The sequence below is a fragment of the Ceratotherium simum genome, chromosome 25 (genome assembly GCF_057802395.1).
Source record: "Ceratotherium simum simum isolate JZ-2026a chromosome 25, ASM5780239v1, whole genome shotgun sequence".
NCBI classification, from domain to species: Eukaryota; Metazoa; Chordata; class Mammalia; order Perissodactyla; family Rhinocerotidae; genus Ceratotherium; species Ceratotherium simum.
In genome coordinates, this window is record NC_141924.1 from 26,236,447 (window position 1) to 26,263,527 (window position 27,081).

Genomic DNA, 27,081 nt, shown 5'->3' on the forward strand with positions numbered 1-27,081 from the left:
CTTTCAAGGGAAAAGAATTCTGAGCACATCAGATTATTTTAGTAACCGCGAAGCTAGTGAATATTTAATTTTTTTAAAACGGTCAAAAATTTATTCATCTTAGTTCCTCAAAAGCTGGAAATAGAATTACAGTATGACCCAGCATTTCCATTCCTAGGGATATACCTGAAAGAATTGAAACAAGTATTCAAACAATACCTTTTACACAACTGTTTATGTACATGGCAGCACTATTCACGGTAGTCAAAGGTGGAAACAACCCAGATGTCCATCAACAGATGAATGTATAAACAAAATGTAGTATATTCCTAGAATGGAATATTGTTCAGCCATAAAAAGGAATGAAATACTGGTACATGCTATAATGTGGATGGACCTTGAAAACTGAAAGAATCCAGACCCAAAAGGTCACATATTCTATGATTCCATTTATATGAAATATCCAGAATAGGTAAATCCGTAGAGACAAAAAACAGATTAGTGGTTGCCGGGGCCTCAGGAGAGGGAGAATGGGGAGTGCCTGCTTAATAGGTACAGGGTCTCCTTTGGTAGTGATGAAAATATTTTGAAACTAGATAGAAGTGATAATTGCACAACATTGTAAATGTACCAAATGCCGCTGAGTTGTACACTTTAAAATGGTTAATTTTATGTTATATGAATTTCAACTCAATAAAAACTTAGTTCATCTGAGAAATACCTTTTCCTCATAGATTCTCAATTTGCTTGGTAAAAGTCTTAATATTATTTTAGACATATCACAGAAAATTATGATATTTCAGGATCTTTAAGTAGGTAGCCTTACTCTATAATGAGAAGATATATTGAAATTATTTAGTTTGATGAGGAGGATAGGTGACAATTTAAATATGATGGAGAAACTAGATCATAATTATGGAAAGGCAAAAATAATGTTTTGTTATACTGTTTGGGGCTTCTGAGTGCAGCTACAACAAAAGTTACTTCTTTTGACACAGCTGGAATCCTTCAACTCTGAAGAGGAGCTGCATTTTCACGTTCGCAGGAAGTGTAGCAAAACAAACTTAACTGAGTATCACTTCTCATGATTATTTAGGATCTGAAGTAACCCCAAAAGGTGAAGATTGAAATGGTCAGGTTTTCAAGATATTCCAGTTTCCTGTCCTTACTCCTCAGTCAGTGCACTGGGGCAGTTTATCATTTTGTTTGGAGTCAACAAGCCGAGTTCTGTGGATATTATGAGACTTCGTCTTACTCCTGGGTTTCTTCCTGTCTCCTGCTGATCTGATACATGGTAGCAGTGACAGTTTTTGACAATAGTGGTGACACGGGGGTTGTAAGTAGTGCTAACTCATACAGATAGCACAAGGTCCGTGAGAGGGTGAGGTTGAAAGCACAGACTTCATTGGATGTATATAGGGTCTGGAATAGGATCAGGCTAATAATAGTGTTTAAAAGAGCAGGATTAGGAACAAGGAATGAGTAAGGCTACAGATAGGGCTAAGAAATTTCGTGTTCCTGATCATAGTAGTTCACATAATCAGAAGATCACATAATCAGAATAAATAAGATGCCAAATAAATTTCTTAGTGGAATCATGATTGCCATGTCATGATGTTAAAAATCATTGGAAATCCTTACTAGGAACTGATTACTTTTTAGAATAAGAAAGATCTACTGCAGATGTCCATATGGATTTCCATTGCTTTTTAAAGAATATTATAAAATACGTATAACCTATAATTTACTTTTTTGAACTGTATTAACTTTTTTGAAATGTACAGTTCTAGTGGCATTAGGTACATTCACATTGTTGTGCAACCATCACCACTGTTCATCTCTAGAACTTTTTCATCATTCCAAACTGAAACTCTGTACCCATTAAACAATAACTCCCTGTTCCCGCCCCTTGGCCCCTGGTAACCACTATTCTACTTTCTGTCTCTCTGAATTTTCCTTTTCATGTAAGTGGAATCATACAATATTTGTCCTTTTGTGTCTGACTTATTTCACTTAGCGTAATGTCTTACAGGTTTCTGTACTTTTTAAAATACAGAGTATTATCTTACTAAACTGTCCAGTTAATTGCTGTCATAATCTTGAAATGTTAGAATATTTTATGATTCTCTCCTGGGCCACATTCTCTTCTCTATTTGCTCTCCTTGGGTGACCTCATCCAGTCCTATGATTTCAGCTACTGTGTATACATGGTGACTACTCCTAAATTTGTATCTCTGATCAGGATTTTTGTCTGGATTTCTAGATTCATATCCAAATGCATAGTTGGCTTCCCCACGTAGATGTCTAATAGGAGTCTCAAACTTAATATGACCACACTAGAATTCTTGATGTCCTTCCCTCAAAATCTGCTTCTACTCCAGCTTCCCTCACTTAACCTGAATAAAACAAACAAAATAGATACTGCTAAAAATCCAGGAATTATCCTTGATTCTTTTCTCTCCTTTACCTTTCTGTTCTTTTTTCCTACTCTGCCATTTTAGCTTACTATATATTTACTACATAACTTTTAAAAACTCACTATTAATGATAGTCATTTATATACTTGATACATGATTCCAATTACTGTCCTTTCACATATCCTATTTCATATATTTTTAACAGTTGCTCTGGTGGAGATTTAAAAATTTTCTTTTGGCAGATGTTTTTAATATAGGTCTTCGCTAAAAGCTGAGTGGGAGAATGTGTGTGAAAGTCATTTTGCAGCCATGTCTGCGGACCTTTTGGTTCTGCCTTTTTGGTTCTGTAATATATCCTAAACCTGTCTGTTTCTCTCCATCCTAGTTCAGGCCAGCATCATTTGTTGCTTACGGTGTTATACCACTCTCCTCCTTCTGTTTCCCTTCAGTTGATTCCCTATCATCTGTTCCCCCACAGCATCCATAGGGATGTTTAAAATTTTTTTTTTATTTTTAATAATTATAGATTCAAAGGAGGTTGCAAAGATAGTACAGAGATGTCCCTTGTACTCTTCTCTCAGTTCCCCCCTTTGGTTACGTCTTCTGTAACTATAGAACGTTATCAAACCCGGGAAATTAACATTGGAATAAAGTGTGAATATAGTTCTATATCATTTTATCACACATGTAGATTTTTGTATCCACCACTACAATCAGGATAAAGAGCTATTTCATTGCCACAAAGAGATCCCTCTCATGCTACCTGTTTATAGTCATCCCCACCTCCTTACCTCCCACTATCTCTGACCACTCAGTCATATTTTTAAAACATGAATCAGATCATATTGCTACCTGCTTCAAAGCTACCATAGCTGCTTTCAATCTCATAATAAAATTCAAACTTTTATGGTGATGTGCAAACCTGCTTATCTCTCTGACCTCACTTGATCACACTGTTCCCCACGTAATTACATACCACAACTACACTTGCCACCTGTCTGTTGCTCTACACGGTGGTTCTCAGAGTGTGATCCCCGGACCAACAACAGCAGTATCACCTGGGAATTTGTTAGAGATGCATATTTTCGGATTAAATGCCAGACCTACTGAATCAGGAAGTCTGGGGGTGGAGCCCAGCAATCTTGTGTTTTAATAAGTCTTTGAAGGTGATTCTGAAACATGCTAAAGTTTGAGGATCACTGCTCTAACAAGTCAAACTCTGTCACATGTTGGCTTTCGCAGTAGCTTTTCCTTCTGTCTGGAATATCTCGTAACCCATCACTCACCCTCTTCCCATGACTGGCTCTTTCTTGCATTTATATCTCTGTTAACAATACCTCTACGGAAAGAACTTTCCTCAATATCCAGTGTAAAATAGCTACTCATTTATTTTCTGTCACATCTCTTTATTTTAGTCTTTTGTTATATTGTCTATCATTATCTGATATTTTTCTTATTCATTAGTTTCTTATCTGTTTTCCCCTCCATTAGATTTTATAGTCTCAAAGAGTAGTACCTTGTTTGTTTTGTTTACCTCTTGATGCCCAGGGCCTGTAATAGTGCTGTCAAATGGTGCGCAAACAATAATATTCCCTGAATTATTGAATGTTGTTATGATCTCCATTGTTTTTAGCTATATTCCCCAGGACTATAAAGTTATATTCCCCGGGAGAACTTTAGAGAGCAACTAAAACAAGTGTTGTCTATAGGCAGAATGTTTATATATTTTGTTATGATTGCAGATATGAAATATTACAACCTAGAAAGAGAAAAATTTCTTATAGGTTCTAACCTGTATCCCACAGTACTTGTAACCATTTAATTTATGCATTTATGTCAGATACCCCCCTCCCCATTCATTATTAAATTATTGATTATTTTACTAGGCTTAAGTTAAGATCCCCAAATCCTTGATCAGCCAGCTACTGCTGAGGAATGTACAGGTCATGGGACACCTTGGGCAGATATTCTTGATCACTAGTTAGGTACTTCCCCTACCTCCAGTCTGGTGTTCTACCCAGAAGGGTAGATGACCCTTTTGCCCTATCCTCCCTCTCCCCTCTCCTTTTAGGCAGCAATTATCAATAGAAGTGCAGGCCAAGTGGCCTTCTTGGCTCCTTTTTCCTAGGCCCATACCTTGGTCTTGTTCTGTGGATATGAGCCACCCACCCCCTGCCAGCTTGTTCTTGGTGTCTGATAACCTTTACAGGCAGGGGGAATCCCCTCATCAGAACATATCCTAACTCCTGATTATCAGCTACAAAAGAAGAGCTAGATCCATTTTAGAGGAGAAGATATTCAGAGAAGCCTGGTTCCTTTTAAAATTCCTTTAGGGACCTGCCTGGTGGCATTAGTGGTTAAGCTCATGCACTCTGCTTCGGCGGCCCAGGGTCTGCGCATTCAGATCCCGAGCACAGACCTGCACACCACTCATCAAGTCATGCTGTCATACAAAATAGAGGAAGATTGGCCCAGATGTTAGCTCAGGGACAGTCTTCCTCAGGCAGAAAGAGGAAGACTGGCAACAGATGTTAGCTCAGGGGCAATCTTCCTCACCAAAAAAAAAAAAAAAAAGTGAATTAAAATTCCTTTACTACTACCAGTAAAAACATAATTCTAATACAAAAGACTAATTGTGTGTCACAGAAGACTTCATCATGTCCTTAACCTATATCAGAGCTCTTGTTTGGAGATGGAAAGGGGTCATGAAATTCCCTGTAAACATTACAAAACAGGATTTCCGCCATTTATAGTTAAATAACTTTTAAGTAGTTTGTTTTCAAAATATTTCTGCTTGGTTATAGGTCTGTGATTTAAAAAAAAACAAAACCTCTTTATGTTAAAAATCCCAAATTTAGGGTAATAAATTTTAGAACCTCTATACTGATCTGTACTTAAGTACTCCTGTTTTATTTACCAACTCACATACTTTTTGACTGTCTAGCAAATAGGGATGTAAGTTCTTTCAGGCCAGGACCATGTCTTTTATAATCTGCAGCATGCCTAATCATAAGTCATATATGGGGCAGTCAGTAAATGTAGGAGTAGTATAGAAACAATCTTGAGATATATTAAAATAAGCAAATGGATCAAAAATCTATGGGCTATGTTAGTAGTTTGTGATTGCTAACCAATTTTGTTTATATAAGAGATGGATAATTACTAGACCAATTTCAAATATTAAAGTATTTTCTGTAAGTATTTTTTCATAGAAATTATTTTAATTCTAGTACTTTGTATAGATAGCCAAAGAAATAAGGTTAAATATTATGATCTTTATTATAACCTTTTATTGTTTTCTCTTTTGCTTTCTCAATCCTTCTCATGTGATCCTGGATCTTGGGCTATTAATGGAATGATTTTTGGATACTGTGAACCCCAGAGCCTATTGTGAAGAATGGCAGGCCTCCAACCTCTCACAGTATGCATTCCTTCCTCCACCAGTACACAGGGTCCTTCAAGAAGCCCCCACTACGGAGACCACATAGCGTTATTGGAGGAAGCCTTGGCTCCTTCATGGCAATGCCCAGAAATGGAAGCAGATTAGGTAATTTAATTGTCTATTTTTTTTTAACTTTCTGACTGTAGGTCATGTACATAGCTATGTTTTAGGTATATGGAAGTCAGCCAGTCTTTATTACCTGATTTTTCTTGTAAGATAAAAATCAAGTTGAGAATAAGAGAGATAGCAGAAAGATAGAAGGTTCTAGAAAGGTAGTAGTGCTGACACTACAGAGGAGTAACATTTGAAAACCTATTCACCAGAAAGAAGACAAAACCCTTAAGAGGTGGATGCCAAATTTCAAGATGAATGGCAGCTTAAGATGGTGCGTAATTTAGGGTCATACCTTAGTAATTCCAGATTATCACCATATGATAGCCCAGTGCAATAATTAGTATATATGATTATCACCTGAGTTGTTATTCTTATGTCACCATGTCACTTTAAATATCCAGGAAAAACATGTATCTGCAAGTTTCTTTTTGTTTATTTCTCTGGTCTTTTTTGATGGTATGTTATTTATTTATCATGTTTTGTTTTTTAAAATAATTTTAAGCATAATTATTTTATAGTCTCATAAATATATTTACTGAAGTTTCTGAGGGTTTTATTCTGCTGCTTGCTTAATCTGCTTGTTCTTGCTGTAGTAGATTATTTCCTCGTGTGTTTTGTTAATTTTGGGAGTATAAGCTTATCTACAGTGGGGTTTCATCTATAGGAAACGATCTATGTAGCCTTTATCCCTAGAGGTGTAACCCTATGGAATGGTGTGTTGGAGTTGGGTCACGCTGGTTCATGAGAGATGATTGTTAAATTTTCAGGAATTTCGCAAGCTGGTTGTTAAACCCAGCCATTATTAAAAAATTATATAAACTTACAATTAAGCTAAATTAAAAACAAAGTTAATGAATACTCAAAAGTCATTATTTCCTAATTATTTTACTACACTTTACTGTTACCTATGCCTTGGGAGTTAGTTATTTCTATCATTATCTGTATAGTTAAACTACTGTGTAATAATATGCACATTTCTTCCCAACTACATGTTCGGTGTTGTTGTGATCGTAGTTTGAATTTGGCCATGGAGGGAGTATTTACTCCACAGAAATTGGAAAACACTTTGGATCGGTCTTGATTTATTGTTTTGTTAATTGTCTAGATCAGGGGTTGGCAAACTTTTTCTTTAAAGGGCCAGATGGCAAATTTTTCAGGTTTTGTGGACCACATATGGTCTGTGTTGCGTGTTTTTTTCTTTTTTAAATAACTTTTTAGAGATGCAAAAACCATAGTTAGCTCAGGGGCCATACAAAAACAGGTCATGTTTGCTGATCCTTGGTCTAAACTTAAGAAAGGGATGTTGAATATGTTAGTAATGCAGATTAAGTTTAAATTATGTTGTGTGTGTAGCTGTTACATCGTGATTGGCACAAAAATTGAGCCATTTGAGAATTAAATATTCTTTTATTACTCAAAAACTATTAACTGACTCAGGAAAGAAATTGCTTACACCAGTTGTCAAAGGAGTGAAGTTTTGACATAGCCTTTATTGTTTCACTTTTGTGTTATTAATGGAAATGAAAATACCAACCAGTATTCATGTTGGAACTACACTTGTTCGTTAATGATGTAAGCAATTTCTTGGTTGAGTCAGATGGTACTCAAGTGTTTATTCATAGTCTGAGATTAACATGCTCCTTTGTAGTCCTTGTGCACTAGGATAGATTTGTTTTTTGTTTTTTTGGGGTTTTTTTGGTGAGGAAGACTAGCCCTGAGCTAACATCTGCTTCCAGTCCTCCTCTTTTTGCTGAGGAAGATTGACCCTGGGCTAACATCCATGCCCAGCTTCCCATACTTTATATGTGGGACGCCTGCCACAGCATGGCTTGATAAGCGGTGCATAGGTCCACGCCCGGGATCTGAACCTTTGAACCCTGGGCCACTGAAGCGGAATGAGTGCATGAAGTTAACCACTACGCCACTGGGCTGGCTCCCAGATCTGTTTTTTAAGTCCACCCTTTACTGAAGGATGTAGCTGAGACTTTGAGAGTCTCATGCCTTTCTATAAGAAGGTCTCACTTGTAGCTCGGACACCTGAGGCTTCATCTTTTTTCTCAGTGTGGCAGCTAAACCCAAGCACCTTCTTACCAAGAGCAGCAACCCCTCCCAAGAAAGTGGCAGAGTCAATTTATTCATAATAGCTTTGAGCTTTCAGTTCTTTCTTTGTCTTTGCTTTCTGGGTATTATGCATACATTCTTGCAAACTCAGCTATACATTTTTTAGTATTATATTTTATTCAACATTTCCTCAATCAAGGAAGGAAGATTTGCAGATTTTGCTGGAAATGGAAAGTGTAGTTAAATTATCTTTAACATTTTAAAAGTGTGACAGAAGACTATTTGGCCTCAGATGTGTTGGATACCATCAGATTAGGAATCAGTCACCAATACATTGACTTCTGCTGCCAAGTAAATTTCTTGTTAAGATCTCAGTATAAAAGTTCTCCAGAAATCTCTGTATAATTGAATTATATTCTAAAAGTGCATGTTGATCTATCAAAAACCATTGCCATTTGCAACTGCTTATCAGTGTGTATAAGAATTTTCTCAGCAATGTGTTACCAAGACAAAATACAGAAATGTATGAATTCTAAGACTCATTTGATGAGATCCTTGAATTCAATTTTTTGTTAAATAGTTCTCATATTTTTATAAGCAAATATTGTTCCTTAAAAGTTCAAATTTGTAGTTATAAAATATTATTTGTTTTACATATTGATATTTCATATAACATTTCATTTGAAAGAAAATGTCCAGTTATCTAGTCTGTTCTTTGATTTTTATGTAATATTCAATTCATTGGAATATTTTTTGAGCACCTTCTAAGTACCAGGCACTTTATTAAGTTCTGGGAATACAAAAGTGAATAAGCTAAATCCTGCCCCCAAGGATTTCTTAACTTGTTGTAAAATCACATGAACCAAAAAATGCTCTTCAGTGCAGTAGGTGCAGCCACAGTAGTCATCTGTGTCTGAGAGTAGAAAAGACTCCACTGAGTAATGATGACACATGAGCATAGTTTTGAAGAATAAGTAGGAATTCACCACCAAATTGATAAAATGGGGACAGGCATCTCTTAGAGATAAGAAATGAAAAGTATGTTAAAGTACTGCTGCATGAAACAACATGATGCTTTTTGGGGAATGAATAATTGTATAGAGAGGACTAGTGGCAAGAGATGAGATCTAGCATTTGTTTGTTTCTTGGTGGGCTACTCTTGCTAGATGAATTAGAGGATGATTGAGAAATGCAAATATATGAGCAGGTGTGTAAGTATACAAGTTTGTATTTAATATTCTCAGGTGGAATTAATCTCACTCCCCTCTACTCCTATTTAACTTTTATCCCTATTAAAAAAATACAATAACCCACCTTGTATCATAATTTAAATATGTCTTTGCCCCCAACAGATTTTTGGCAGTCACAAGTTTGTTTTTGTAGTTCTGGTACAAAGTAGATATTCAGTGTATAATTTTTGAATTGTTGTTGTTTTATTTTTTAACATTTGTGGGAGGGGAAGCTGCATGAGCAGCTTTGAAAAAGTATTTTAAAGAATATTCAACGAACTAGCTCATTTGGCTGTAGATTCAATGGCACATTATTTAATAGAAAGAATACTGAACTAAATAAAAGGCAAAAGACCAGGTTTCTATTTTAGCTCTGCCTCTAAACTGTATGACCTTTGAAAAGTCATTTAACCTTTCAACATCTCAGTTCCCAGATCTGGAAGATGAGAGAACTGACTAAATAATCCTCAAGTGTTATTTCTAGTGTATAATTTTATTATTCAATTCTGGATAATAACTTGAATGTTAGTTTTTTTCATAATCTGAGCGTGTAAAAGGATTTCTTACTACTATTTTAAGACATTTGAGTTATGTTTTGATATATTAACTGCACACATCTGGCACCCAGAATGTAAAAGACTTTTTATGCTATGATTTTTATGTGTTGGCCATCTACATCTTACCTGTAGTGATAATAAGTTATATGATATAGTAGCATATAATACATCTTTTCTAAGATAAATAATGTTTCATTTTTTGATACAGATATTGTTCATGAAAATCTAAAAATGGGATCAGATGGTGAGAGTGACCAAGCTTCTGGGACATCATCTGATGAAGTCCAGTCACCTACGGGTGTTTGTCTTAGAAATCGTATACACAGACGGATCTCAATGGAGGTAACCATTTAAAAAACATAAGTATGTGTGCATAAATACACACACATACATATCAAAGTACAGTCATGCATTGCTTAACAGTGGGGATACATTCTGAGAAATGCATCGCTAGGTGATTTCGTCATTGTGCGAACATCATAGAGTAGACTTACACCAAGTTAGATGGTACATAGTCTGCTACATACCTAGGCTACATGGTACTCATCTTATGGGACCACCATCCGTTGTAGACCAAAATGTCATTATGCGGCACATGACTGTAAATGCCTATTTGAAAATTTTCATGAAGGCATATGACACAAGAAAGTTGTTTCTTTGCATTAGTAAAGAGTAGTTTTGTGAATATTTCCTTTCTTCTAATTATCTACTATCCCAAGGCAGGTATACATTAATTATTTTTAACATTCTGCAAAACAGTGAGTAGGATCTCTGCAAGGGAAACGTGAATTTTCAAAAATTCTGGAAATCCAGAATGATACATTAGCAGTCTTCTTTTTAGAAAATATGATTTTAATTATATTTTTTAGATTCATCTGAATACTTCATATTTTATTTTATACCTATTTTATTTCAGATTTCAAAAGGTATACATAAAATAAGCACCAGCTTTTTTTTTTTGCTTTATATTATAAATACGGGTATGATTTTTTTTTTTTTACCAATCTCTGTAGCACATGTAAGTTATTTCTCCATGTAAAAGAATGAAAGCTCATTTCCTTTTCTTTGTCAATGTTATGTATAACCTTGAGGACAAAAGTTGATGAATGTTATCGTTTCAGTATATACTATAGATTAAAATAGTTTTCTTCAAAAAAATTGAATATTTTGAAATAAGAGTATTGTTACTTTTTCATTGCTGTTGAGTTGAGATACTGATGATTAGACTATCTGTCCTATTGGCTGATTGCATTTAAAGATTGCTTCTGAATCAGTTAAGGAAGACAACATCAGTTTTTTAAATGATAAATTAACATTTTCAGCTCTTGAGATAAACTTGATATCTGTTCATGTCACTGTGTAAATTATATCATAATAAAGTAATATTCCATTTTTTTTTCATCATCTATATGATTTTTTTAATCATATGTTTAAAAGTTTTATTTACTGTTAGGATCCATATCTGGACTTTCTCATTCTTCCATTGAGCTATATTTATTTTTTCCCCCAAAGGTAACACACTCTTGATTATATTCTTTTTATTGTATATTTTAATATCTGGAAAGACTTCTTCCTCAACATCCCCCCTTCATACACATATGTATACTCTTATTTATTTTAGAATGTTTTGGGATATTACTTTCTGTTTATTCTTCTATGTAAATTTTAAACATTTTGTTTTGTTCCAAGAATAACCTTATTGTGATTTGTTTGGGTTATGTCAAATATAAAAACTAATACGAGAAAACCACTATCTTTTCATTATTTAGTCTTACCTGTGGACCTTAAATAAACAGACAGCCAGTTATTTCTCTGGCAGGAATGGGTTTATTTGGGATTAGTGAAGAACTGCAATTTGGGATGTGCATGGCTATGGTTATGGGCAAATCTGGAGAGGCGAAGGAAGGGGCTCACTTTTATAAAAGTAAAAAATGGGAGTAGAGAGGGGCTGTTCTAAATGAAAGCCCATTGGAGGAAAGTAACAGTTTAGGATAGTGACAACTTCTCACTGGCTAAGCTCTGGTGCTTCTCATTGGCTGTGCTGTTGCCAGGAGGGGAGAGAAATCTCCCTTCAGTAGGAAAGTAGTTGCACTTCCTGCTGGAGATGCAAACGTACATTGCTTCCTACTTGGACTAATTGATGATGTATGCTAGGGCGTAAGAGCTCCCCCTACAGGTTTTCCTGACTCCAATTTAGTTGAGGTTTCTTTTATTAATTTCCACATACATTTGGGAACATGGTGTATTTCTATGCTTAAGTCATCTCTCTCTCAATAAGTATTTATACAGTTCCTATACATCTCAATTTTTTTTTTAACTTTGTTTATTGCAGTAACATTGGTTTATAACATTGTAAAAATTTCTATACATCTCAATTTTGTTTCATGGTTTGGTTACTATTATAAATAATATGTAGGGGTTTATTTTTATAGTATTTATATTTCTTGGTATGATTATATAGGCAAGATTTCCTTTTAAGTTTCTCCCAGTTCACATTCTGTAATTAAATGAAATAGAAATGCAAATACCTTTTACTTACTTCTTTTCATTGACATAGTAATGATAAAATATTTCAATTGTCTCAGTGTGTTGCATACAAAATCATAGAATATCTACTTGGTTAGTTAAACCAATCACATTTTGTGGTAGTTTTTGCCTATTCCTACTATGTGGTATGATAATGTCAAAGTAAATTCCATGTGAGTTTACCAATTAAAGGATTCAAATAATTGGGTTGCAGAGTACCATTTCAATAAAACTACATTGTATACTCTTGCTTACAGTAAATATGTTTGCATTCGGTATATTACATATAATCAACATAGGTAAAATGGCAACTGTAATAAAACTTGATAGTTTACTTATCACTAAGAAATAATACATTAGAGCCCACGAATTAAAAAGTCAAACGCCTTTGTCTTCTCTATTTGTAGTTACCTACAAATATCTTTTTTCTTTTTTTTTTTTAAAGGATTTAAATAAACGGTTGTCACTGCCTGCAGATATCAGAATACCTGATGGATATCTTGAAAAGTTGCAGATAAACAGTCCACCGTTTGATCAACCAATGAGCCGAAGGTCTCGTAGAGCTTCCTTAGTAAGTTTTTAGTCTCCTTTACCTACATCATCAGATCTGCTTGTTTGATTTTCTGGGTGTTAACATTTTATAGTAATTTTTATATTTAATGTTTGAATAGCTAAATTTTATTACATAGCCTTCTGGATTTTATCGTTTTTCATTCCTAAGTGTTTAAAGATGCATACTGGAATAGAATTTAAGCTATATTTTATTTTATGTTTTGGTAAGTTTTATTGATATATGCTAGATGTACAGAATATGTACTAGATATATAAACATATATTAATATATACTAGATATATAGAAAAGTATATAAATCATGACTGTATATAGCTCAATGAATTTTTGTACCATTAACATACCTGTGTAACCAGTACCCAGATCAATAAAAGAAAATTCCAGAAATCCCAGAAACCCCTCTTGCTACCTTTCTGTTCACTTTCTACCCCTACTTCCTCAGCTGTAGCCATTATCCCTGACTTCTAATGCCAAAGATTAGTTTTACCCATATATTTCCCACTGTTTTGATTATGTTTATAAGTATGTTTTAATATCTGGAAAGACTTTTTTTAATCCTCATTTACATACAAGTTCTTATTTTAAAAATACTTTTGATATTCTTTTTCTGATTATTATTAAACTTTTGAACTTTATATAAATATATGTTATTAAAATACATTTTATACAAATATATAAAAATGTGTATTTATACAAGTTTATATGTATGTATTATACAATATGTATCCCAATATGTATGGAAGCATATAATATGTATTCTTTTTGTGGTTGGCTTCTTTTAGCTCAGTGTTATGCTTGTGTTTCATCTAGGTTGTTATATGTGGTTATAGTTCATTTGTTCTTATTGTTGCATGGTATTCCATTGTATGAGTATACTGTACTTTATCTAGTCTCCTGTTGATGGACATTTACATTTGGATTGTTTTTAGTTTTCGGCTATTACCAAATAGTGCGTATATCACCATGTGTTTTGGTTAACATATGTAAGCATTTCTGTTGGGTGTATATGTAGGGGCAGAATTGTTGGACCAGATTGTATGCATATGTTCAACTTTCTTAGATACTGTCAAAACAGTTTCCAAAGTGGTTGTGCCAATTTATACTCCCATCACCAGTGTATGATTGTTTTAGTTGCTCTCCATGGCAGCATGTTCTCCGTTGGCAACAATGTAATAATTGACCCAGCGCTGCTGCTTATTGAAAGGACTGCTTTCCCTGTTTCAGGGTCACCTTTGACATAAATTCAGGTGATTATATATGTGAAGATCTCTTTTGTCGGACTACACTCCTAAAGTAGAGGTACATATAAGGTGCCATGCGACAACAAAAGAGACAGCGAGTAAAATGTCTTTGCGAGTCATAGGCTTACAGAGGAGATAGTGCTTGAGTTGGCTCTAGAAGGATAGATAGAAATTGGTCAAGTTGACAGTGGGTAGAAAGGTGTTCTAAGGAAGAAACTTTATGTACTAAAACCCAGAGGAATGAACCTAGGTATGTTGGGGAAATTATAACTGATATGAAGGGTAAATGTGGAATAATATTAAAGAATTGGGCTTGAAAGGATGGGGTGGATCCAGACTGTAAAAGCCTTAGATGTCAGACCAAGGAGTCTGGACTTCCTCCCATGTAATGGAATGACCTCAAAGGTATTTATTTAAACAAGAACTGACATGATCACATTTTTGTTTCATAACAGTAGCTTTAGGAAGAGTGTAAATGATGAAGTAGAAGGAGAGAAAGACTACAGACAGGGAGATCAATTAGGAATTTATTCAAAATTAGGGATGATGTGGCAGTCATGTGGAAATGGAAAGTAGAACCCAGATCCTAGGGATTACGTAGAGATAAATAGGCAAGACCTGGTACCCAGTTGAACTTGGAATCTGAAGAAGGAGCAGTTGATGAGGATTCGTGGGTTGCTAGCAGTTGTTATATCTCCTTTTTACATATTATATCAGAAAATGATTTTAGTCACTAAAAACTTCTGTTTGGGCTACATATTTTAAAGAATAAAATTATGCTGTATGTAATATGAGCACATAGTTATTTGACATTCATCAATATACAATAAGGTAAAAGTGTAATGCCAACTTGATTTTGGTATAGGTTTATGATCATCATAGTCTTGCATCACTGCTTAAGACATTTTTATTCAAATAACTGTCATTTCATCACCTAGTTCTAAGTATTCTTTGGCTATCAATTTTTATCGAAGATTGGTACTTAGGATAAATTTTGGAGTTATTGTATGTTCAGATTGGGACTAAAGGTATGATTTAATTCCCATCAGTCTACATGAAATTAAGGAAAACAAGTGCCCTCTAATGAATGTTAAGTGACTGGAGTTTTTATTGTGTTTGAGTGTTCCTACCCACCTCCCATGTTTTTTGATATGAAATGAGTTATAGATTTCAGATTAATCATGCCAGCTGTGTTTTGGTTTCTATCAGTGCATCTCTTTCATAATTCCTCTACCTTACTGAAGCATGGTTTGTTTCAAAGTGTATTAGAAAATTATTCTTCAGTATCCTAGATTTATGTATGAAGGTGAAGTGGTAGAAAATGGATGGAAAGGAGATGGGAAAAGAAAAATATTCTTCACGTGTTAGAGCTCATGTGTCCATGGATAATATACTCTTTATCTAAAAAATAAAATATTTTTTCAAGATAAAATATAAAATTTTAACCTTGTCTTTCTAAAATATAAAACTTTGTTTTTGTATTTATAATAGCAATGTATAATAAGTAGACTAGTAAAAATAAGTCCTTTGAGTAGGAATTAAGAAACAAGTCAAAATTTATTTCTGGTAGAGAAAGACATACAGTAGGACTGATTGGTTCTATAAATTCATGATTGTCAACCTCAAATGGACCCTCAATATTGCTTGGCTACCCTACTGTCTTTCTCTGGTTAACTCTTCCCCTCTCGCTCTAAGCAGATGATCTCTCCTCCTACATGATAAAGAAGAGAGAAGCCATTAACCAGAAAACCTCTCATTTTCTAAATAACAGATGTACAAATCTATCCACACCTGTACTCATTCTGCTCTTTCCTTCTTTTAATATTGAGGAATTGTCCTTCTTCCTATCCCATCTCCTCAGGATGCTTAGAATATTTATTATCCCTATTCACTCATGTATATTCAGTCTCCCTCTCAATTGAATCTTTCCTATTGACTTTTTATTTAAATAAACTTTTTATTTTAGAGTAGTTTTAGATTTACAGAAAAAGTCGAAGGTAATATAGAGAGTTCCCATATACCACATACCCAGTTACGCCTGTTGTTAACATTTTATATTACTTTCGTACATTCATCACAACTAAGGAAACTAACATTGGTACATTACCATTAACTAAACTCCACACTTTATTCAGATTTCCCTAGTTTTTCACTAATGTCCTTTTTCTGTCCCAGAATCCCATTCAGGGCACCACATTACATTTAGTCGTCATAACTCATGTTAAAGATATTGGTTATTGGATTGGTGAAGTGCTATTTAATATTCATTTATGGTTGATAAGAAATGGAATATTCTAACTCTTTCCATACTTACTGAAACATTAGACTAGTGGGAAAGCCCATATGCAAATAGTCAAGATTCATTAAGAGCATTGTCGCGCTTAAAATAATGGCGTGCCCAGTAGAAGTTGAGTGCAACTTTTGTAGACTGAAGGTCTATATATGAAAATTTGTCTCATTATATTGAAATTATAGGTTATACACATTTTAAGAGTCTGCTTCTTTCTAAACAATAAATATTGGATTCCTCATTCATGGCTTTACCAATGTAGATCATATGTAGGTCTTTTTTATTTTCAAGAGTGGGTAAGAAAGTAGGGTATCAAATCCTGATGCCTCTCAGAAATAATAAATATGGGGTGTGGAAGTGAGGTTCAGAGTCCACCCACAATCTAGTTTACCTTTGGCATATTATGTACAGGATTAAGATAGTATCATGATGATAGTAACAGCAATTTTTGTAAGACAAAATGAGTAGAATGGAGGTTCTCAATCTCTTTTCTGTCCCCCACATATCTAAGATAGAACACGTTTCTATCAGTAACAGCAACTGGGTAATTCTCACAAAGAGGGAAATGGGTGTTTGCAAAAATCTCCCTTTGTCTTCAGTGTTTCTTATATACACATTCACTTAAAGAATGGCATCTATAGAACTTTTGCACATACTTCATTTGCTTTGAAGCTCAATTAGAACTACCTTGCCAGCATGTTAATACATCTTTACAACTGTGATATAGTGATTATGTTTCCAGAGCCAAAGTAATCAAGAAATCCCCCATAATGCTCAATACCACTTACAAGTTACATTGAATTATAGGAAGGCCATTATAAATTATAATTTATTTTGTGTGTGTTTTTTTTTAAATTTTCATGTGATTATGCTGTTAAGAGCCATCTGAACAGGAATTTGCTTGGGGCTTCCAACAAGCCACGTATTCTCTTGGAGCAGTGAAGTATCAGAATAAATTATTTTCATTAGTTTGGAAAGCAGAATTAAGGAGATTTTTATGTTGTATTAAAATATAAAGCTTACTGTTCCATTCCTTTAGCTATTATTTCTGTTTTTATGAAACTTTTAAAATATTCTAGAATAATCTAAGATGGCACTCATTGTATATTGTGAACTCATGAAAGCAGGAATCATATCTGTCTTCTTCACTATAGCCCCAGTACCTAGCATTGTGCTTGGTAAATGTTGAATAAATGAGCTTTGTTCTCTGTCCTCTGAATAATTTCTGTAGGAGAGCATGTCAACAAGCTAGTCATTATATCTATTGTTAGTCTTGTCATGTTCAGCAGATAAAAATGCAAGCAAAATTTTCTAAAAATTCCATTTAAATATTCAGTAAGTAATATTGATGTAATTATTAAATCCTTAAGGTTGGAAATTATTAAAATGGGTGATGAGGTGGGTACACTTTACTCTTTGAATTAGGTTCTGACAGACAATTCACTAGTATAACTGTGCCTTTTGTCTGAATTCTCTGACTGCCTGCATGGGTGGAATTCAGTAATGCTATGTATTTTATAGATCAATTATTCAAATTTAAATTTAATTTCATAATTGTACTACAGTATTTGCCTTCTTTTTGAAAAGCAGACTTTCAGCATATTTTAATGATTTCACTAAAGTTCATTCTCTGAAGAGTGACTCTTTGTAATGTTAATTTTTGATGCAGCCCTTACAGTTTATTCCTTATATACTTTATATATAATACAATAATCTCTATAACATTTTTATCTTTACAGTTTTGAATTTGTAGTCCACTTACACACTCTTTAAAGCAAATCTCAGCATTTTGTCATAGCCACCATTGGACCAAAGTGTATTTGATGTTTTAAGGGCATGCTAGTATTTATTCACTTAAGATAAAAGAATGAATAAGAAAATTTCCCAACTCCTGATAAGAAAAAGTTCCTAGCTTGCAATCCTACTTTTCTTTGTGCTTCTCATTGTTATGGATGATGACATTTTTATTTTCAGAGACATTCATTGTTTTATTCATACTAGATTCCATTTATTATCAATATAGTTTTCCTTCATAAAAGATATGACACAAGACTTAAAATTCATGGCAAAAGTACAATAGTTTCATATTTTTTAATGTAAGCACCTGAATTCCAGAGATAGGTATACGAAAATAAACACATTCTGTCATAGTTTATGTGACTTTGGCAATTAATTTTTTTTTGAAGTAAGTTAAGATCATATGTATATGGGCTATAAAAAACAAACCAAAAGATTATTCAGAATCATGCTCTCATGTACCAGAGAGTGTAAGCTGTTTGCCACATTTTCCTTACTAAAGTTAAAAACTTCATTTGTATTTGGACAGTGTTGTGTATTATAGTTTTACTTTATTATCCACATAGTTATTGATAATAGAAAGCAACAATTTAATATCTCTGAGTCATGTACAAGGCAATACATGGGCAGATTGTATATGATGGTTCCAAAACCTCATTTTTTTAAATAAATTTTTTGGAAAATACCATCTGTAGGAAAAACTTTTAAATAAGAGTACAAAAAGAAGCAATTCTCCAGTCATTCACGTATATCATTGAAAAAAAAGGATGAAAACAATTCCTTTGAGGGGCCTCTGCTACTTTTGGCCATTCAACTTTGGACAGTTTATCTTGTTCAAAGTGGTGAGTGATGTTAAGTCAAATTGTCAAGTATCATTTTCATTTTACTCAGCACCTCTGGAAAATTGCATATTTGAACCTCCAAAATTTGACTAAAACATAGTATTTCATGATCTAGCATTATTTATACACCTTTCGGAGCTGAGGTTATGTATAAAAGAACATTATTTCCTTCCACTGGCTATTTATTTAAGGACATTAGCATCACTCTGAGAAGCAAATCTTTCTTTAGATTATTACTGCTTTTTCCACTGTCTACAAAGGGGTACTAAAAAGCAATTTTAAGAAAATTCTTGTTCTCTTTTGTTGTTTAACTTGTTTTCTTTTTCTACTCTCTCAATCCCTAAAATTCCATCTCCCTATATTTTTTCTTTTTTCCTAAACCTTTTGTGTTAGGGTTTTTTTGGTTTGTTTGTTTTTAGTTTTTGAATATTAGGTTTCCACTGTGTATTTGGTTGTATTCCATCTACCTCATTTATTGACTCTATAGAAAATAGGCAAACAAGCCCAAAGTTTAAAAGCAGTGGTTTTGAGAACCCACTTTTAAAGCCCCCCTCCCTTTTTTTGGCCCAGATTTAGACTTGTATTGATTCTTTTGTGTTTGCCATTTCCTGATCCATAGTAGAGTGTCACTTGCAGTTATTTTTTCATTATATTTTGGTTGGAAAACCTGAAACAAATAGTATTTGTTGTTTGCAGGCCTTCCTAGGGATCCAAAGATTAGTGAAGGAAAATATGTAGGAAAATTATTTATTTTTCAGTTTTGCTAAAAAGAAAATCCTGTAATTATCTTTTGTAAAAATTCTTTAATATCTTAACATGACTGTGGTATGTTAAGATCTCAGGGTCTTAAAACAAAATTTTTTCATAGCTCAATGTTCATCGATCAATTTTAATTGTGAACTTTATGTTTTTGAACATTTGAATGTTCCAACATCAGGTATATTTTAAAACTTGACAGGTGTTCAACAATTATAATCAGATTTTTCTATTCCAAGACAATCTTTAGAGCAGGATGGTTTCAGAAATTAAGAAAGAGATGAATTGAAATTTTAGGAATACTAAATTTATAATTGTTTGCTTTCAGTCAGAAATTGGATTTGGGAAGATGGAAACCTACATCAAATTGGAAAAACTTGGAGAGGTAGGTAATACTTATTTTAAAAATGTAAAAAACATTTTTTTTCTTATTTATCATCTAAACTCCTATTAGTCCAAAGTTTTTGCCAACCTGGAAAAAAAAATGTGAGCACTATCATCTGAAAGGATTATATCTTATTCTGAAAAGTCAACAGAATGTTAGAAGGAAAAAAACCTTTAATTCTTGAAATTACCCCATCAGTTTGAGAGGAAATGGGTGTTTTTTATAGCCTTGTAATCTTTTATTGAAGCACAAAATATTGTGCTTTTGGATAACAAAATAGGCATCTATTTGTTTGTTAGCCTCCTGGCAGTCTGCGGTCTCTGCTGTCATGTGGGAACCTGCCTGAGTTTAAACGTGTAAAAAACCAAAATACTGTCTTTAAAGATAAAGACACATTTCATTGAAGGTTAAGGAAATTATTGTCTAATAAGACCTTGATTTTCTTGAACTTGCTACTAGTACTGACTAATTTTGAAATGATCTAGGGCTATGCTGGCAATGAGAGAAGAAATCTCCTGTAGAATATATTCATTTTTTAAAGGAGAGTTAATGTACAAAAATTCTGAGAAGTCTGAAAACTGATAAAACTTTTATAATTTAACAGTATGTTACATTTTCAGTTAATATGCTCAATTAATTTCCTCAGTCTCCACATACCATTGCAGATAAAGTACCTCTGATTCTAAAGCTATTGATCGAATTGTTCATCTGATACAAAGTACAAAAAGTAAATATTCTTCCTATTTTTTCATAATTTTGAAGCACTCTGTAAGGTTATAAGAGTATGGAAGCTGTGCATATGGAACTGAAAGTCCTCTTAGCTATAGGAAAACTAATACTAATCATTGTGGAGTTTTCCTTGCAAGATGGAATTCAGTATATGCTTAGAAATTAGAAATTTAGTTAGAGCTCTTTATTGAATAGGTGGTATAGATAGACTCTCATGATACTTTTGATGTGTCTTTCAAAAATTTATTTTATAGGGTACATATGCAACAGTATATAAAGGAAGAAGTAAACTGACAGAGAATTTGGTGGCATTAAAAGAGATCCGGTTGGAACATGAAGAAGGTGCACCCTGCACAGCTATAAGAGAAGGTATAATTTGATCTTTTGTGAGCAAAATGTATTATGAAGTTTATATAGAACATTTTAAAACCGAAGCTGCATAAGAGTTCATTTTTCGTAAGTAAAAAGAGCTCAGATATAGAAACAATAGATGACTGAAAGGTATATTTAGACCTTAAAAAAGCTAATATCTAAAGCCAAAATATTCAACAGAAAGGCATAGTTAATTATATTATTGTATAGCTTATAATGAAATACTGTGAAGTCATTAAATGATTGTCATAGACAAATATTTGACGTTGGTAAATGTTATATATGGGTCCATAGAGAAGAAGCTAACTGTAAATTGATATATACAGAATATAAATATATAATGATACCATTTTTAAAAAAGGTAAATTATTCAGAAAGTGGTTTGAGGCAACTGATTAACAATTTGGCAAGAAAAAAAATACTTCGCACTTTATATCTAAATGAATCCTAGAAGTCTCAATAAGTTAACATTTGAGAAAAAACAGAAGATGACCTGGAGAGTATTATTATAATATTGGAGACAGTTTTAAGTATTAAAAATATCAAACCCAGAACCATAAAAGAAAAGAAAAAAAATTAATTCTATTAAAATTTCTACTTCAAATCCCCTTGGTGAATTAATGCTTTAAACCTAAGATAATCTTAAACTCAATCAGTTCATGTGTTAAACTTACTTTAGGTTTTTATAAAGATTGGCTACCACAGACTAAATAATTGACTTTCTTTCTGTTTTGCAGTTTCACTATTAAAGGATCTAAAACATGCAAATATAGTAACTTTACATGACATTGTTCACACAGATAAATCTTTGACTCTGGTCTTTGAGTATCTGGTAAGCATTTAATAAAAATTCAGTATTTAATTTTGCTCTATTAAAACATAGCAAATTGGATGTTTTTTAACAATCTCAGGGACATTATTGTTTAGTTATTGTTATTTAATGAAATTATGCATGGTGCATTCAATATCTTTCCTCAAAAAACAATTTATTTTTAAAAATTAAATACTTTCAAATCAATCAACCATGCCTTCTGAAAGCTATGTATCACATAGTAAAGTACTGTATTTTTTTCAGGATAAAGACCTAAAACAGTACATGGATGACTGTGGAAACATCATGAGTATGCACAATGTAAAGGTATGTTTTAGTGTGTCATATTTTTTTTTTTTATTTAATTTTTTTGTGAGGAAGATTAGCCCTGAGCTAACATCTGTTGCCAATCCTCCTCTTTTTGCCAAGGAAGATTGGCCCTGGGCTAACATCCGTGCCCCTCTTCCTCTATTTTATATGTGGGACACCTGCCACAGCATGGCTTGATAAGTGGTGCATAGGTCTGTGCCTGGGATCCAAACCTGCAAACCCGGGGCCTTTGAAGCGGAGCACACAAACTTAACCACTACGCCACCAGGCTGGGCCCTAATGTGTCATTTTAAAGTTTGTTTAAAGCAGAGACAAACAGTAAGCATAGATGAACTACGTTACATAATGACATATACCAGCCTTGTAACTATTCTGCTTCACAATTTCCTATTTGGCATTTTAAATAGGTTACCGTTCTCTGAACATATTTATTCAGAACTTCTGTTTACTACACTATAGTATTTTTTAGGATCAGACCTTTTTGTAGAACTGCTTCATTTTTAAAATCTTAAAAGGTACTTAAGATGTTTTCTTTCACATTATAACACTGGCTCTCTTAGGTGGATATAAAATACATTTACTGGTATATTCTGCTTAAAAAAAATAAGCCTCTTATATCAAAACCCAAATGTTTAAAATAAATACAAATGATTAGTGCATCCTGCAGAAGGCCTCCTTTAAATGGCAAACTCCTCCAACATATTTAAAATGGTTTTTAATTTTAAAACAACAACTTTTCAAGGTACCAAGCTAATGAGTAAGGCCAGGAACATGTGTAGGTATTATGAATACTAGGCTGGAAATACCAATCAGGAGAAAAAGTAAGATAATTGTTATGTTTTCTTGTCTGTATATCTAAAGACTTAAGTAATACCAGAAAAGTTTGATATAATAATCAGTGCCAGATGCAATCCAAAAGTAAAATAAAAGTTAAAAACATTTGATACAGTTGTGTTCTTACAGTAGGTTTCTTTGACCTGAGTGGAATACTCCAAATTTAGCGAAGATTTATTTGTCCAAACTTAGTCAAAAGTTTGTGAGAAACTATTCTGGAAATAGGTCTTCCGAGCTGTGTGTTTGAGACAGTTCCAATTCTGTAGATAGTAACTTTAAATTTATATATATTTTAAAATAGTAAGGTTGGTGGATGTAAAGGAGAGCCAATTTCTTTTATTAAAAGACTGCTCAGAACATATGGGTAACACACTTGCTAAGAATTTTAGAATAGGGTTTTAAGTCTGTTTCCATATACATTCTATGAGAATTGTTTTCATAATATTTTACATTTTGTTTTGCAAGATGTGAATCTCATTTGTGTATATTTCTGTTTGTGCATTTTATTTTATTTTTCCTGCTTTCATATTAGCAATAATTTGGAAAGAAAGAAACGTCTTTAATTATCATAATTACACAAAGATTCAAGAAGTTTATATCTTTTAGGTCAGGTATACATGGCTACCTTAAGTTATAAAGTATTTTATTCTTTATTTGTTTAAATAGCCCTTATATTTTCCAAACATAAAAAGTAACAAGAATATATCGAAATAGTAATTTTAGAGTTTTCAAAACAGATAAATATGTAGTGTAGAAACTCTGCTGCTTAGAATTTCTTCAGGCCTATTGTTCACCTGCTGCCTTTGCTTATTCTCAATGTTCTAATGCTCTATTTTTCACCTAAAAGTAAACCAAGGATACACTCTCAAATCTTCTGTACTTGAGGCTCTTTTTTGTTAACCCCAAAAAATCAAAGACCTGTGTTGACGTCCACTTTTCCACCAAAATCCACAACAAAAGTCTACCATTAGCCTTACAGGAATTGCTTTTTTCTAAGAGTCAGAGCTCTACAGTGCTAATTCCCTTTTCTGAATCATAGCAGATTTTGAAGGCTGAGTAGGAGGTGCTAAAAGTAAAGTACCCAGGAGGTGGGTGATAGAAGCTGGTTTAGGTTATTCTTATAGCACGTAATTTGCCAGAGCTATGCGGCACCATTCTCTTTGACACCTCAGAATTTTCATAAAACCACCAATTCCAATGCTTTATTTTAAAGACACTGTCCCAGATCAGGTTTTTTGCAGGGGAGGCAGTAGAGGTTGATTGTTTTGCCAGAATATCATAATCAAACTGTAAGGCTTAAGAGGCCTTTAAGTTTATAGGATATGTTTATTTTAAATGATTTTTTTTATAACAAATGAACTATTACTCCTAAGACAAAGTTTTATTTCACTCTGTTTTCAGTATTTATTTTGATAGATGTTGTCAGACTAAAAAAATAGGTAGGTGCTTCAGGTGGAATAATAAATTATAAAATTTATGAAACAACCATATAAGGAAAAGGCTTTGTATTTAAGGATATGTTTCCTTTTTTTTTTATTTTACTATTCTAGGCCAGTTGCTTTTCTGTTTATCATAACTTATGTTTATACCAAAGGATATCTTATCATCTGTAAGACTAATTTCTATTTATTTGTTTCTGTAGCTGTTTTTATACCAAATTCTACGTGGTTTGGCATATTGCCACAGAAGAAAGGTATTGCACCGAGACTTGAAACCACAGAACCTCCTCATTAATGAAAAAGGAGAATTAAAGCTAGCAGATTTTGGTATGGAATGTATGAGATATTTATAAATAGTTACAGGTGGTTATGTTTAAAAGAACAACCGTTGACACTGTGTGATTGCTTTTATGTGGGTTTGAAAATTTTCTCTGTTGCCAACGGAATAAGAGATTTGACAAACTGGTGGGTGAGTTATGTTAGTGAAGGCTAAAAGACACCCGTTCTCAGGTGTGGTCCATAAACCCCTAAGGGTCCTGAGACCCTTTCAGGAGGTCTCCAGTGGTGTAATATATTATCAAAATTATACTAAATGTTATCTGCCAACTGTGTTAATATTTGGACTGATGATCCAAAAGCAATAAAGAATAAAGATACTGGTGCCTTAGTATAAATCAAGGCAGTGACACCACACTGTACTTAGTCATTGTGTTCTTCACCACTATACATTTGTAGGAAAAAAAGTATCAATTACACAAAAGGTGTTTGATGAAGCAGTAAAATTTATTAAATTTTATTAAATCTTCATCTTTGAATATGTCTTTTAGTATTTTCTGTGACGAAATGGGAAGTATACATAAAACACATTTGCTGCACACAGAAATACTATGGTTACCTCAAGGAAAAGTGCTTGTGTAATTATTTGAGTGCAAACTGAACTAGTCCTTTTTTTCAAGGAACATCATTTTTACTTGGAAAAATGACCGACAAACTATGGTCACTCAGGCTTAGGTATTTGGCAGACATTTTCTTGAAAATGAATAAAGAGAACCTATCATTTCAAGGAAAACAACAGAAAGTATTTCTTGCCAATAGTAGAATTTGAGTTTTCAAGCAAAAATTAGATGTTGGGAATTTGGATCTACCACTTTGAGTTTGGTACCTTCTCCATACTTAGAGATTTTTCTGATGAGATCAGTGGTGATATTAACAATTGAATTTTTTGACATGCTAAAGAAATGTATAAACATTTGGAATATCTGTATAACTCAGGGAACCAGTATTTTCCAGATGACCAATACATGATATTACAGAGTTGTACGTGGGTGAAAGATCCATTTAAAGTGCAAGATAGACCAATGAATTTTAATGTAACAAGAGTACAAGAAGTTCATTGATAAAATTACAGTTACCACATAATCTTTAAGAAACTAAATATGTTCTAATTCTGACATAGTATCAAAGAAGAATATGTACAATTATCAGAAAAGGCTATTAAAATGCTCTTCTTTCCAACTACATATCTGTGTGAGATCTGATTCTCTTCATATACTTCAATCAAAGCAACATATCACAACAGATGGAATGCAAAAGCAGATAGAATCCAGCTGTCTTCTGTTAAAATAGACTAAAAAAATATAAAACAAGACCATATTAATTTTTATTAATTATTTTATTAATAAAAAATATTTTTCATAAAAATGTTCATGTTAATATATAATGAGTGATTTTTAATGAATAAGTAAGTTTTAAATTTTTCTCAATTTTTCTAATATGGCAAATATCAATAAATATAATCTATATAAATAAAAGCTCTTTGGGTCCTCAATAATTTTTAAGAGTATGAAAAGGGTCCTGAGACTAAAGAGTTTAAATGCCACTACTACAAAGGATTCCTTTAGTATGTTTGCCACCATGATTTTGTATTTATTTGTATGCTTAGTAATTTTAATTAGTAGCTGTTTATCCATCTCTCTGTAGCTGATCTGATTTTAAGGGATTAGAAAGTAAAATGAAATTACATGTTCTTTTTGCTTCTAGAAAGTAAACTTTTTTATATTGAAGGAACTTTGTATAGTAGCTTTGATTTTTTTTTCTTTTAAATATTTCACATTCTGAGAGTTTGAGTACTCTAATAGAACTTAGTTTTAAAAAGCCCATACAGCTTTCCCTAATTAGCATTTATCATTTTTCATTAGTGATTATAGTAGTTTTACTTTTGGAGTATTTCATTAAATTTGATAAATATGAGTGTTTCAAGTATTATTTTGTTAGTAACAGATAAAAATTCACAGTTATTAAGTGGTCAGTTTGTTCTGGAAATTCCTGTACCTTTACTCATTTGTTTGAAAGGTAGGTT

The 27,081-nt window shown here is 33.1% G+C and overlaps 1 protein-coding gene across 1 annotated transcript in view; it reads left to right on the top strand.

Moving 5' to 3' along the window:
- The window catches only part of CDK17 (cyclin dependent kinase 17), a 101,115-nt gene that overhangs the window by 62,019 nt on the left and 12,015 nt on the right, over nt 1-27,081 (top strand). Inside the window, exons 3-10 of the mRNA XM_004417980.3 lie at nt 5,779-5,943; nt 10,008-10,141; nt 12,771-12,896; nt 20,151-20,207; nt 21,191-21,305; nt 22,046-22,140; nt 22,384-22,446; nt 24,926-25,049. Coding sequence (XP_004418037.1) covers nt 5,779-5,943; nt 10,008-10,141; nt 12,771-12,896; nt 20,151-20,207; nt 21,191-21,305; nt 22,046-22,140; nt 22,384-22,446; nt 24,926-25,049 — 879 coding nt within the window. The remainder of the gene's footprint in view (nt 1-5,778; nt 5,944-10,007; nt 10,142-12,770; nt 12,897-20,150; nt 20,208-21,190; nt 21,306-22,045; nt 22,141-22,383; nt 22,447-24,925; nt 25,050-27,081) is intronic.